The sequence below is a fragment of the Phalacrocorax aristotelis genome, chromosome 1 (assembly GCF_949628215.1).
Source record: "Phalacrocorax aristotelis chromosome 1, bGulAri2.1, whole genome shotgun sequence".
Lineage (NCBI taxonomy): Eukaryota > Metazoa > Chordata > Aves > Suliformes > Phalacrocoracidae > Phalacrocorax > Phalacrocorax aristotelis.
Genome location: NC_134276.1, coordinates 79,678,587 through 79,693,332, shown reverse-complemented (window position 1 = coordinate 79,693,332; position 14,746 = coordinate 79,678,587). Strand labels below are relative to the sequence as shown.

Below are 14,746 nucleotides of genomic sequence, written 5' to 3'. Positions count from 1 at the left end.
GGGCCAGCCTCTTTCCCAAGGTGCAGGGTGATCGTGCAGTAGGCAACATGCACAAGCTAGAACACAAGAAACTCCTCCTAGATGCTCAGAAAACCATTTTCACCATAGGGATGGTGAAATATAGGAGCACATTGCCCAGGAGGTATGTGGAATCTGCATCCTTGAAGATACTCAAAGCTCACCTGGTCAAGGCCCCGAGCAGCCTGCTCGGGCTGGACATGCGTTGAGTAAGGGTTGTTTCTAAATGGCCTCCAGGGATCCCTTCCAGTGTAAATTATCCTATGGTTCTGAGCTCTGCAGGCAAGATGCAGTTACTTGAACATGTTGTGTATTACATGTCAAGAAAGTAAGTGGTTATAGTAAAGCTATTTCTGTGTGGAAGGGAAGGCAGTACCAATTAACTATTTCATTGCACAGAATTCTTTTTTAGGCCACTTTTAGAGATAAGTGGCATAAAAAACCAGCATGCTACGCAGTATGAGTAGCCTCAGTAGAGAGCATCTTGAGTATTTGCCTTGTGTTCTCCATAAAAGAACAATACTCTTCTATGGCTAATCCAAGCTGCAGTTGATTGAGTTAGATTTCTGCTGCCAGGATAATTGGACACTGTTTCAGAAATGCCTGGGAATTTCTTGAGGCCTGTAACACAAGTTGCCATACAAAGTTCCCAGTGTGCTGTCCTCTAAACACACAGTCCTCTGTGAAAAGAGTGCTCCAGCCATCCGGAATGATCAGAGTAACCCCGCATGTAAATGTGACCTTCTCCCTGCCTCACAGAGCCGCTGTGTCTGGGTCCGACTGTCACTCGCAGAAGCACTTTCTTTGACTTGATCGAGTCTTAGAAACAAGCAAGAAATTTGAAATTTCTCCTCCTTTTTCCCTGTCCAAACCAGTCTACTCCTTCTGGGCCACCTTAACATAACATCCTGTGAACTGATTTGTGAGAGAGTAGGTGCTCGTGTGGGCTGAAATGTAAAGTGTCATTTATGCAAGAGCTGGAAATGCAGAGTGATCTAATTATGTGCAGATGTAACACATTTCCTTTTTTTTTCATTTTTTTAAGTTATGCTAGTGATTTTTTGTTTTATCTTATAAGTCTCCTGGTAAATAATTTGATTCCTGTACTGGTCTGCAATGTACTTCTAGTAGCGAGTTAATAAAAATCTGAATTAAAAAGCATATGTGCGTACAATTACCAAACAGTTCTTAATATGAATCATTGAATCATAAAGAATGGTGGCTGGTAGTTAGTATTCTGGATACTCTGATGCTTAATTCATTTGATTATAAGTTTCCAGCTTGTTTATTCATTTGTTATAGCATTTAAAAACATCTTGGCTTACTTCTCATTTTCCTTAATGGAACTAAGTCATGGGGCTGTAAGCTGCACGACTTTCTTAAACAGCATATTTAGTACGATTCTCTTATCCCTGGCTAGTCAAATTGGCATATGTCCTTAAAATAAAATGAAATGACATTCATTATTGCTATTGACTCTTTTTCTAGAAAGACTGTAAGTTCAAAGATTAGGAGAGAAACATTAATCAAGTCATTTCATTATTTTTTTTTTGTTAATTCTTCATTGAGTTAACACAGTGGGAGGCTAAAATTGCAAATACTGTAGCTGCTTAGAATGCATTTATTCAATAATGTTTAAGTAACTCTGGTGGTAAATGGGTCACCTATAAATACATTTTCCCCTTGTTTCTAGATACTTTGTATATCAAAGCATAGGAAGAAAGAAAACAAAAGTTACCTAAAAAATAGCCCAGCATCCATGTTATGACATATTAGTGAAGTTGTTGATGTTTCCTCTCTCTTTGTGTGAATTTTCATGACCTCCCATAAATCATAAACAGTGCCTTTTCAGTATCTCAATATTTTGAAAGGGATATAGATGGGTCTTTGTTGTATTTTGAATTATATTACGGTTCTTGAAAATCCCTGGGTCGCTCACACTGGTAACACAGTTGGTCTGTAGTGGAGCTTTCTGAAAATCTGTTATAAAACAGTAAATTGTAGTGTTTAATATGCAGATGAGTTCTATGTGTATAAATTATGCCGTCTTTAGTTTCATCCTTCATTCTGTTTTAGAGTTGATACAGTAGTGTCGTATGTAGTCAAGAATATTTGTCTGATAAGCACTCCCTGTGCATATATATTCTGTTCACAGGTTTTTCAAAATCTTAATTTCAAAACTGATTTTAACCTTTTGTCCTTCCAGACTTCTTGGTTATCACTAATAGCAATAACACTTATAGATATCCCTGTTAGTTACATAAATATTCCATCCAGACATTTATAGTATGTAGGTTGGAGAGGGCCTGCTGTATATACCAAGGGGCTAAATAACACTCTTCTCTTATATTCTTAAATTCCATGTAGGAAGATGAGGAAATGAGATGATGCAGTGATTTTATTATTTCTTCCTTTGGTTAAGTATTAATTTTTGTTTTACTAGATTCATAGAGTGAAAGATAAATTAGTAGGCTTTATTACTTTACTTTTTTAAGCATCTAGTTCATTCCAAAGTGAAAACTGTCCTATATTAGCATGACCTTTTGAGAGACCTCATAGCAGTAGTATTGATCAGTGACACAAGTTTTAGAAATAATGCAGAGAAGCAGCCAGAATCTCAGCTGAAGTCTGTATAAATCTCATCTGTCTCTCAGTTGGAGTGATGCTGATGTTGCAATACTTATGCAAAGTCGGAAGAACTTGGCTGCTTTCATATCTCTAAATTTAGTATGTGGGTGGGCTGGGACAGTGAACAGTTTATAACATCTCTGTGCAGCAAAGTTAATAAATCCATTTTGTATGCGAACCTCTAAACCTTTTGTCATCCATTAAAAATGCTGCTGTGCTGTTGACAATAAGTGTCAGTAGCAAGAAAGACTAGAGGAAGACCTAGTACACTTATTTCCTGTAACACTGAAGCCACTGGAATTATGGGTCATTTGCCTGGCTTCTTTTGTAATTAAGAGTTTTAATTGCTTCTAGTTCCAGGGAATTATTTAAGCTTTTCATTATGTATATTGCCTTCCGTAATCATTGGCTCCTTTCGGAACAGTAAGCTTAGTGACATCATGGAAGTCAATTAGGTCTTTCAAGGCAGAGCAGTGAAGTACCTTTCTTTGTACGGGATGGATTAGAAAAGGCTTCTGAAAGGCCTTAATAATGCTGTTCTGTGCAATATTTAAGCTTACTCTTCAAAAGGCAAAGACTGTCAGCATTTCATTTACTGTCCTCAGAGTGCTTAGGGTCACAAACTAAGGTACTGTTAAGAACAAAACCTATAGGCAGAACCACACTTCCATTCTAATAGCAATTGTTCCAAGCTTTTCAGGATCAGCTGGTTACATATTTGTAGTTAGTAATAGTGATAATGATCAATGTTTGAAAATATCACATTGTTCAAACTGGAATTCAATGACTGTACAAAGGAAATGAGCACTAAAGAGATTGATGTGATTCCGTTGGCTCACTAAAAATCATTAATTTGTACTTTATTACATGCAAGGTAGAAAGCACCTTTTACTTGCTCTTGGCAGACACCAATTGGTTGCTGACACGTTGATGGGCAAGAATCAATATTTTTAAAAGAAAAGAAAGCAGAAAGAAAGGGTTCATTCCATCTTCCTCTTCCAGTCATTGATATAGAGGGGTATATATAGTGCAGACATTTAATTCATGAAGTTCCACAAGGCCAGGTGCAAGGTCCTGCACATGGGTCAGGGCAATCCCAAGCACAAATACAGGCCGGGCAGAGAATCAATTAAAAGCAGCCCTGAGGAGAAGGACTTGGGGGTGTTGGTTGATGAGAAGCTCAGCATGACCCGACAATGTGTGCTCACAGCCCAGAAAGCCAGCCATATCCTGGGCTGCATCAAAAGAAGCATGACCAGCAGGTCAAGGGAGGTGATTCTCCCCCTCTACTCTGTTCTCATGAGACCCCACCTGGAGTGCTGCATTCAGCTCTGGGGCCCTCAACATAAGAAGGACATGGACCTGTTGCAGCGAGTCCAGAGGAGGTCCATGAAGATGATCCGAGGGCTGGAGCACCTCTCCTATGAAGACGGGCTGAGAGAGTTTGGGTTGTTCAGCCTGGAGAAGAGAACGCTCTGAGGAGATCTTATAGCAGCCTTCCAATACCTGAAGGGTGCCTACAAGACAGCTGGATAGGGACTTTTTACAAGGGCATGTAGCGATAGGACAAGGGGTAATGGCTTTAAACTGAGAGGGTAGATGTAGATTAGATTTAAGGAAGAAAGTCTTCACTCTGAGGGTGGTGAGGCACTGGAACAGGTTGCCCAGAGAAGTTGAGGATGCCCCATCCCTGGCAGTGTTCAAAGCCAGGTTGGATGGGGCTTTGAGCAACCTGGTCTAGTGGAAGGTGTCCGGGGCAGGTTGGGACTAGATGATCTTTAAGGTCCCTTCCAACCCAAACCATTCTACATCTTGCAAAAATGTTTTCCTTGAACTTAATAAGGTTTCTGCAGGTTGCAACTTGGTTCTCTTAGAGCACAGCCAGAACAGACAAGCATTGTACATGCCTACCCTGATGAAATGGTTGTGTGTTAGAAAGCATAGAAGAGTCAATATGCTGTTGTGTGTTCTCCCAGTCTGGATTCAGTCAAAAGTTTAACTAAGTTTAGCAAGTCATTACTCTTACCCATTCACTATTAGTTGCCACAGTCTATTGTGTTGTGAAGAAAGGATAAGAAAATCCATCCTGGGTATGTAGGAAGGGATTTGGTAGATCGATAAAGACTGTAGAGAAGGGCTTAATATATAGAAGAGAAATTTGTGATAAGACAGAGTTACACTGTCTGATGGGTGTGGGGAAAAGTGCACTAACCATCCCAACATCTGTGTTGAATTACTGAAACTAGTTGTGGCAGTAATTTTGGTATTATTAGTAGTAGCAGTGCTAATGCTATTGATAATTAATGCAGTCTGAATTGCAGAAGTGATAGAAACCACTTACCAGTGTAGGTCAGAATTTTTCAAATGGTTGGATGCCAAGGGTTGCTTTGGTTTGTCAATACCAAAAATCCAGACTCAAGACTGGGCAATGTCAAGAGGAGATGCTTCATTGTATACATTCTGGAATGAACTCCAGAGGCATTACCTGTTATTGTATAAAAGTTCACACTAGATAATTTGTTGTCTACTTATTTATTTTATATATTTATTATTCAAAACTCTGGTGTTAAATTACAAAATTAATGCAAATAATGTATTGACTATTTTTAAGAAATTTGCTTCTAAACTGCAATCTCAAATGATTGTGACTGTTGTAAGACATGGATCTTTTACCTGACTAAACGGTTTCTTCTCTAAAAGTACCCTTCCAGTATAATTGCTGAATTTCCTTCTCACCATTGCTTTGGAGGAATTAAGCAAATAGAGCATGAATTCAACAGCACTCTTCTGATAAGTGACTTCTGTCTTACTTTCCCCTCATCCAAAGTCCTAATATTGACCTAGGTAATATAGTTTCCCCCATCTTGTGTATGTAGAAAAAGCCACACCTGTAAGTGAAAGCACTGCTTTTACCATTTTGCAGGTTGTAAAGTTGGTCTTGTAGAGTTAAATTGCCTGCTTATAAAGGTATTTAAGCACTCGCTTAACTTTACTTTAAGCTTGGGCTTAAACCCATCCCTGTAAAAACAGTAATTTAGGAACATCTGGATAACCAGTTGCTGGGATTTAAGTATGTGTGTTCATGTTTTTTTGAATTGAAATGAATTTAAGGTTAATTCCCATGCAGATGTTCAAACTGAGAGGTTTGCCCTTGTTCTAATTAGGGGTGTCTAAGCCAGGAAGTGAATTTAGCTTTCCTACTAAGTTTTATGCGGCATCATTCTCTCTTTTAAAACAAAAAATTAGAAGTTCATAGTCACATTATTCTTTAATTTTTTCTCCTCACCTCCTTGTTTCTCAGTGTCTTGTGTTTGAAGATTCACCACTTGGAGTCAAAGGAGCCCTGGCAGCAGGAATGCAAGTGGTTATGATTCCAGATGAAAAATTAAATCCGGATCTCAAAAAGGACGCAACACTACTGCTGAGCTCCATGGAGGATTTCAAACCAGAACTGTTTGGTTTACCAGCATATGATTAACGCCTAATGGCTATGAACATGCACTTGCCTGGAGGTTGGTTAAGTGGAATGAAATTCTGTTACAGTTTTGTGATTGTTTTGCATCTTTTCCTCTCTTCCTCAAAACTAGAGCACAAAAATGTTGTTAACACCAAGTCTTCCACAAAGTACCTTTGAAAATTGACTGGATTGTTAATGATTTGTCCTTGTGATAAATGCTAAATTAAAGCAGCATTTCATCTTGTAAAGTGAGTCCAGCCTTGTTCCCTGCATATCGTAATGTTTTCTGGGTATATTATGAAACTGTTTAGACAATTTATTGTAACCGCATTAGAAGCTTCTTGATCTGTTTCCACTTGAGTGACTTACTCTTTAGATCTTAACCATAAATCTGTTCTGGATTGGCTTTTATACCATTACATTTTTTTTTATAAAGTTATCGCTATCAACTTGTTTATCCATTTCCTCATCCTGTACTTGCCCACCTATTCCCCTTTGTATCATGTTGTCTCTTTTTTTTTTCCAGTTATTTGCAGGGTTTTTGTTGTTCTGTCTGTGTTTTCTTATTTTGTTTTCTTCTTGGGGGTTGAATGAGATGACTCCCAGAGGTCCCTTACAACCTCTGTTATTCTATAATTCTGCCACTATCTTTTTTGGCACGGTGATCGCCTGCTAGGAGCTATGCAAGGTTATGTGATCCTACAGTTCAACCAAAATGCTCTCCATCTTCCTTCTTTCAGTTCTTTATTTTCTTCTCATTTTCCATGTTGCCACATAGCTTCCCTTTCATTCTTGTGAAATGAATCCATCCTGTCTCGGTGCTTCGATTCTGATAAAGTTAAGGCCTTAACTCCTTTGTATCCAAATAGCTTTCTGTAGGCCATCTGTATTTTTGCATTCTTACCTCTTTCTTGAGCCCTTTTTCTGCCAAGTTCCCTACAGAGAGTTTTGCTATCTATTTTTAAAATACAGAATTTGTAGTTTTGGTTTCTTTAAATACTTGAAATTTATTTTCATGGCTACCATAATTCCCTCAAAATGTTTATGTTGTCGTCTAACCCTCTTACTTCTGTCTGTTTCTGGCATCTTGTCAGGACAAGGGTAAGGGTCTCTTCAGAAAATGCTAGACATGTAGACAGGTTTTGGTGGAATCCGCAAGTATATGTATGACAGGGTGGAAACGATGTCTTTTGCTTTTTCTAAAGAAAGCTATCTGATGTAGGGTTCTATGAAATAAGCAATTGTATTCAGCATTTAAAAAACTAAGTTTCTAATTGAGTGTCCATAAGGTGCTCCAAAATCTTGGTAAAATATCAAACTCCATAAACACAAGGAGCATGATATATGTCAAATAAGATAATTTCCATGAATTCTGAGAAGAATTCTCTGACCTAATTGTTTTTTAATATAATCTATTTATCTATGATCTTCCTCACAAAAATCTTTTCTAGGCATTCCTGGTGTTTAACTGTTTTAGGTTTAAGGTTTTTTCACCAGGAACAAAACTTAATGAATCATAGACCTTTCAATAATCAGTGCGAGTTTCCTTCCATTTTTTTCCTCCTGGATTTTAAAAAAAACGCAAACTTTTACATCTTTTATGTAGTCTGTTATTATTTTCTGCTACTGTAGTCTGTTCATACCTCAAAACATTAAGAAAATTTTGTTTCATATGGTCAGTCACATATGACCTAGATGGTCCAGAAGATTTTTAGTACTTACAGTATAAAGGTTTGAAGTTAAATGCTTTTCATCTAAGGATCTGGAAACATTTTTTCAAAAAAAGGGTAAATATTGTTTCAGTGTAGGTATTTGGCATATTATGTTATTTCTTTAGGATATTGCAGTCATTAGTGTTTGTACAGTGACAGCAACCTATACCATCCAGTATGAATCCCATTTCTATTCTTTCCAGACAAGATAACAGAAATATGGCTGTATAATTCCTTCTTTGACTTACATTACATAACAGAAAGTGTTACTGTAGAGCACTAATTCTGAGCTTTCAAGTGTAAAACAGGTGCCTGTTGGGATCCCCTTCGTTCATAATTACTGAATTCCACCAGGGAACTTACTAGGTAGAACAAGCTTTAATACGCTGTAATTAGTAACTTTTTCAAAGTTTTGCATATATCTAATTTAACTAGGGAGTTTTACAAAAAATAAAAATGAAGCACATCTCATTTACAGTTACTTCGAAGGAACTGTCATCAAAGTCTTAAATTTTCTTTTTAACAATGTAGAGACATTAATAAATATATCACTGACAAAATCAGAATTACTTCATCATGACCACCATGATGAGATCAGCATATCCTGCAGTTCTAATTTAATAGCCTTATCTTTTGCTGAGAATTAATAGTCGGAAAACTATCACTTCTTAACTCGACACTAAATCCTATCCTTTAGAACTATTCTTCCATGAATTTACTATTCCACCTGACAGTTGTCAGTCAGATCATTGTCCCAGACTGAAATCTGTGAACCTGAACCATATGATATAACCTTCCCCTCCTTTTAGTATAATTCCCTTCCATGTACTTTACTGCTTTCTGTTGGCCAACTTCCCGGTCCTGTGCTGAACCATTTGACTGTTACTAAAGCGGGTATCAGTGTTGTGGTTAGCTTTTCTCTTGACTGAATGAGAAATCAAGAGATTACACAAAATTAAAGCCTTCGTCTATAGTAATCTTAAAAATCCTGTCATCTCCATCTCAGCACACAGACTTCAATCCCAACAAATACTTAAGTGCATGCTTAATTTCTTTTTATTAAGCATAGAAAGTAAGCACCAGCTTAATTCTAAGGTTACCTATAGTTTTATTTGGCTTAATATAGAACATGTGCTTCAGGCATATCCTGAGAAGAATTCAAGCCTCCACAAAATAAAGGCAAAACTTCATGACCAAGTTTTTACCATTGGAAAAATAGGATGAGCGCAGCAAGATGGAGCTAAAATCTGACATGAAAATATATTTGGGGAAAAAAAAAAAAAAAGTAAAAGTCAATGATGTATAAAGTGTTGTATTGGAACCTAAAGTCCTTTCTGCCTCACAAGTGAATTAGGTTTTACATTTTACTGGAACTCCAATGGGATTAATCTTGGTGGAATTTCCACGTTGCGAAGATACACATATACAGGAGTTTCAGCAGATACATTAAGGTGAAAATTCGTTGCATTGGAACAGCATGAATTTAAAAATTCAGTCTGACTTCTGTGAAGCTTGGTATTTGCCTTCTACAAATAAAGATCAGAAAAAGATGAGATGTTCATTCCTCATTAGGATTAGGTGTCTTTCTAAAGAATGGTATAGTTAAACCATAGAAACCTCTGCCCAGAATCAAGCTCATGTTGCATATATTCAAAAAAATGTCTTCAGCAGAAGCCAAACTAGATAAACTGGAAAAAAATGCAAGAAACTTCACAGTAAGAAGAAAGTAAATTATTTTCCTCTGCATTAATATTCATCCATATCTTTAACAATTAGAGAATGAAGCTTGAAATTTTCTGCTTTATTACTAGCTCTAGATACTGGGTATCCATACAGAAAACCATTTTTTTTTTCTTTGTTTCTTGATAAATTTAGACACAAAAACTCTAGCTAGGCACTAAATTCCACAACTACCTGGGCCATACGAAAAATTTCTTTCTAATATTTTAATATTAGAATAATATTAAACAAAAAATAAATGAAAATATAGAAACCTTTTTTCTAATGAATTTGTTTCCATTTATTTGTTTCTAGTTTACCATTTTGTAACATTACTGAACTTCCTGTGTTTTGACATTGAGAGGACAGAACTGGGTTTTTTTGGCAAATTAGTGGAAATAAATGGAAACACTGGACTGGAGGAAAAGGAGCTCTCTCAGAACACTTCTGTGTCCCAAGAGAAACATGACTGTCATCAACACTTAATGTTAACCTTCCCTTTGGGTGAGTTTTCACAAATTGTGGGTCCAATCACCTTATTAAAGTGGATGAGAACTCAAACTAAAGCCAGTACCAGAGCTTCCAAGAGCTGAGGAGCCCGCCCCAGCAGCAGGGCTCTCTGAGTGTGCCAGTGGCTCAGGTAGCTCAGCACAAAAAAAAATAAAAAAGGTTTTAGAGGGCAGGGGGTAGCATGAGAAAGGCTGTTGGTCTCTTCATTTCTTCAGCCCTTTGGCCTGTGGGCTCTAAGCCATCATACTCAAAATGTTAGGAGTTGACTTGCTCTCGTGATGAAAACAAACCTCAGCGGGGAGAAAGCATTTCAGCCATCACCCCTCTCTTTGCAGCTCTTTCCCCAGAATATCTGCAGTGTGCAACTAGAACATGAAGTGAAAAATTAACAGGATCATTGTCAATATCCAAGGTTTCTTTTATTCAAAGCATAGCGGGGAGGGCATTATTTGATGGAGGAAAAAATGGTAGAAGAAGGGAGCTGAAGACAAGGAAGCAACCCATGGTATAAAGCATCTAGAACCAAACACTCCAATGAAATGAAGGAAGAGGAAACAGAAGAGTCAAGTCTTCCATTTGTCCTTAGCAAAAACATAAAACCAGTAATTATGGAGGGAAAATCTTTGCATTAACAGAAGCAAAACCCAGGTCAAAAACATATTCAAAGACATTGTGTTATGAGGCACAGAGGTTTACAGAGATAAGAGTCAACCTCCTGAAACACATTTCTTAAAATCAAGGTCCAAAGAAAATGAAGCAGTTCAAATCCAGAATCAAAGAAGATGTGTAAATCACCTTTGATGAGCCTCAGAGCACAAATAAATACAGAAAATGTATCAGTTGAAGCCTCAGTTCAGATGCTGGTAAGATTGTGAAAATGTTTCAGTTTTGACTTCAAAATTTTGGATTTGTTGAACAACTACAAAACAGAAAGGTATGTCATCAGCTTGAAGGCAACTGAAAAAAACCTGCTGCATACCATTTTCCTCCATCATCTTTAGCTCAAACTGCATATTGAAGGAGTGAACTCTTCATGTCTTTGAAGTCAACAACACCTCTATGGCAACTAGAGCAATTTGCTCATAGACAGGGATATTGGAAATGGACTTTCAACTGTCTTTCGTCAATGATATCATGCATGGTTACTTTAAAAAGTTGTGTTGTGGTGGTGTCATTTGCTCCTCATTTCACAAAGAGCAATAACACTATCTAGCCAGCAACTCCTCCTCATTCAGAGAACTTTGGAAGCTGGAGAACAGAGGCTTAAGTTCCTGTAGATTTGACAAAGCAGTTCGCACTCTATCATCTGGATGTCTTGCTATTAATTTAATAGATTACTACCTACATACCTAGGGTGTGGGCAATGTGTCTAATAGTAACAGTATGCAATCCAAAACACCGTATGACTGCAGGTTAAACTGCCAGCTTACACTCAAATGTGATAAAATCAAAGAATTAGGAGCTTCAAACTAGAGGTTCATTGTCCAGGTCATCCTCCTACTTTCTGTGAAAGGAAGTGTTTAGTAGGGGATCATGTGGATCTACAACTGACGATCTGAAAAACACACTCGCCATGGGCTCCTCATACAAAGATGCGCTTGTCTGGGGAAGAATGTAAATGTGATAGTTCTACAACATACTTCTATTCCTAATGTCTTTTTCTGAAGGCAGAGCAGAAATGAGCAGGGGCAAAAGGAAGACCCACACAGGTCAACCATTCTGAGCCTCCTTTGATTCTCCCAGAGGAGGTGCCTGAGGTCAAGAAAAGGGGAGGAGTTCTTCTAGCCATTATTGCTTTGGCATAACAAATTCAGATACACAAATTTTATCTGTGTTCGCAGTTTTCTCTATTGCTTGTGAACTTTAGAGGTAGACAAAAATATGTGAAATGTAATGGGGCTTCAGTTGCAGAAAATTCTCTCTATACGTTGCCAGAAATTCAAACGCGTATCTCTGTGACATACCAGTACAACCGCGGTTCTCAGTGGCTGCCCCAGCTGCAGTTTCCATGCTCTTTAGTTAGTCAGCTGAGACACTCAGCACCTCAAGCACTGAACCGTGGTAGGTGAGCTCAAGAAAGAGAAGGTAAGTGCTACACTGGGAGGAAAAAAAATGTTTTCCCTCTTCATAAAATGCTGAAAATCATTCAATAGTGTTGCACCTTGTGAAATGTCTTATTGCTGTAACAGGATGTAATGTCAGCAAACACTATTTTTATCGCATACGAATATTTCACACATTTAACCTCCTGAAGAATATCCACATAGACATGGATGTCATAAGCCAGTTTTAATTAGGGAGGGCGCAGTTTCTATTGCAGTACCAAAAAAGGGGGAGGAATGGGGTGCACAAGATGAGAGAAACCGAGTGTTAATCTTCGCTAAAATACTACCTTGATTTAAAAATTGTGAAGACTGTGCAAACTGTATCGAATCATTTTATTACTGTGTCTTCATTGCTTGGATATGATCCAGAAGTGCTATATTTTACCTGAAAAATTGGAAAGCTGATTAAGTCAAAATGGATTTCCTGGTGGCCTATGAGTGCAGCCTTGTAAACTTACCGATTATGGCCCTCAACATTGTTCTTATTGATGGCTGCATCTGAAACATGTAAAACCCATGGCATTCACTTTCTTCAGACCGAATACATTAGGAAAGGGACTTGTATGTTTTCCAGTGCAATATGAGGGAGGAAAACAAGGTGGAATTTTTTCCCCTCTCTAAAGCAAATCTTTCTGTAAGGAAATTTATTAATCGTATAATTTCATCCTATCATATTTCCTTTGCCTATGTTATATAACTGTGGTTAGTAATGATTTTATCAAGGTTACAGAGCACATAACTAAAATTTGTGGCTTGAAATGCATTTGTCTGGTGCGTACTAAACACATTCCATGGCTATCTTATCAAATTATTGTTAATTTTTTGTGCGTATGGTTGAAGGAAGGTGGTTTGTGACATTAAGTATGGGGCATAGGTCCTTTCAGCTCTGATTTTCTAGTAAAGACTCAAGGGTATTAGGAACAGCTTGTAAACCTCTTCTGATACGAAGGACGTTTTGACATCTGAATGAAAGGAGCTGGTGCACAGCTGTCATCTGCACTTCTTAAAACCACTGCTGTATCTGATATAAAATTAATACTTATAAACTCAGCAGAGAGTGCTTGATGTTTAGTGAAGTTCACACCCATGTGAAATTTTGCTGAAGGGAAGTGAACAGCCAAATCTAGCTCTATGAAGGAGGGAGGGAAGGGAGGAAGGGAGAAAAGAAGGGAAAGAAAGCTGCAGAATGCCACCCTGCCCACTGAGTTGACTCCAAGCCTTCTCAGTCAAGTGAACCACCAGTTTGGCCCTGTAAGACATTTATGATTATGAGATCTGTTTGGCTCTTCTCCTTCCAAGCGGAGACTCCACGGGCTTTAAAAACACAAGGTATTTCTCAATAACATTTATTTAGATTACCAACCTTCCCCAGGAAGTAAACCCTTACCGTCATAAATTCTGCTTTAAAGAGAGAGGCTGCTTAAAGGACTAAACGCTTAATATGAGCACCCCACAGGGAGGTTTACATTCCCTTTTCCAGTGACACTGAACCGGGTGTAGACTACCTAGTCTGATGTTTAGTAATAACAGCACCTAACATGAAGCAGCCTTCTTTTCAGAGCAAGCTAACTGCATTAATATTTTCCTCACCTGTGGTCTAAGATTTAGTGCAACCTCTATCTCTGTGCTATTCTGTCTAGCTATTCTGTAGATAATCTGGACATGTGTTATATCAACTTCTAACTGCTATAATGACCACACCAAAGACTGCACATTTAGGAGGGTTTATCTGTGATTACATCTGAGTATCTGAGACATCCTCTCGCAAATGTGACCAGGACCATCCATTGGGAACTATCACAGTTATTTGTTCTAATCTGCCCATGATTTTTATACAAATCCCTACATTCTTAGTTTGATAATTTACAAACCTTTCTGCTTACACTCTTCTTTCTATTAAGCCATCTGAAATTATGTTCATAGTATCGGCCTTGTTGGGTGTTATTAAGATGTCTTTTTCTCAAGAGTATTAGTTTTGGGGGTTGGGTCGGGTTTTTCTTCTTTTTTGTTGGGTTTTTCTTTTTGGTTGGCTGGTTGCTTGATTTTTGGTTTCTTTATAAGAACTAAGTAACTGCAGAACAAAGTAGTCACTTCAGAGAAGCACCAGTAAAATGTATTTTATCAGACATGCTGTTTCTAACCCCCTGTTAGGAACAAGTGAACATCAGTGACTAGACAAACCTCTGACTCCAGGAGGGATGGCTTTTGCTGGAAGACTTCTAACACTGCTTTGCGCGGAATTTATTCTATAGCTAAATGTCCAATCCACTTTGTGCTGTGATGGTCAGCAAACTTGATCAACACTTAATTGATGTAAATTAACATGTCCTGTAGAATTGTTCACACAGCTCTACAGAAAATTTAAAAACAATACTGCAGACTATGATGATTTATGAGAAATCATCCCACCGTCTGCCTACCTGGTTCAGTGGTAGTGATAAGGGGGCCACACACATTTCTTGTTTGACTGTGATGGCTAGAATGAAGGAAAAATATCTCTCATGAGAGGTACAGGTAATTGCAGCTCATAAAATCCTCTGTTAAATGGGCTATACATCACACAAGTATATGCAGGCAATTTCCTTTTAGCCCACCTC

At 38.0% G+C, this 14,746-nt stretch overlaps 1 protein-coding gene across 3 annotated transcripts in view; it reads left to right on the top strand.

Annotated features, from left to right (window-relative positions):
• Positions 1-6,351, top strand: part of PUDP (pseudouridine 5'-phosphatase) — a 72,974-nt gene extending 66,623 nt beyond the window's left edge. For 2 of the 3 annotated variants that reach the window (XM_075095006.1, XM_075094997.1), the window contains one exon: positions 5,948-6,351. In XM_075095006.1, the coding sequence (XP_074951107.1) occupies positions 5,948-6,124 (177 nt within the window). In that variant the 3' untranslated portion in view covers positions 6,125-6,351. The remainder of the gene's footprint in view (positions 1-5,947) is intronic. The other variant, XM_075095014.1, reaches the window with a different exon arrangement.
• The last annotated feature ends 8,395 nt before the right edge of the window (positions 6,352-14,746 follow it).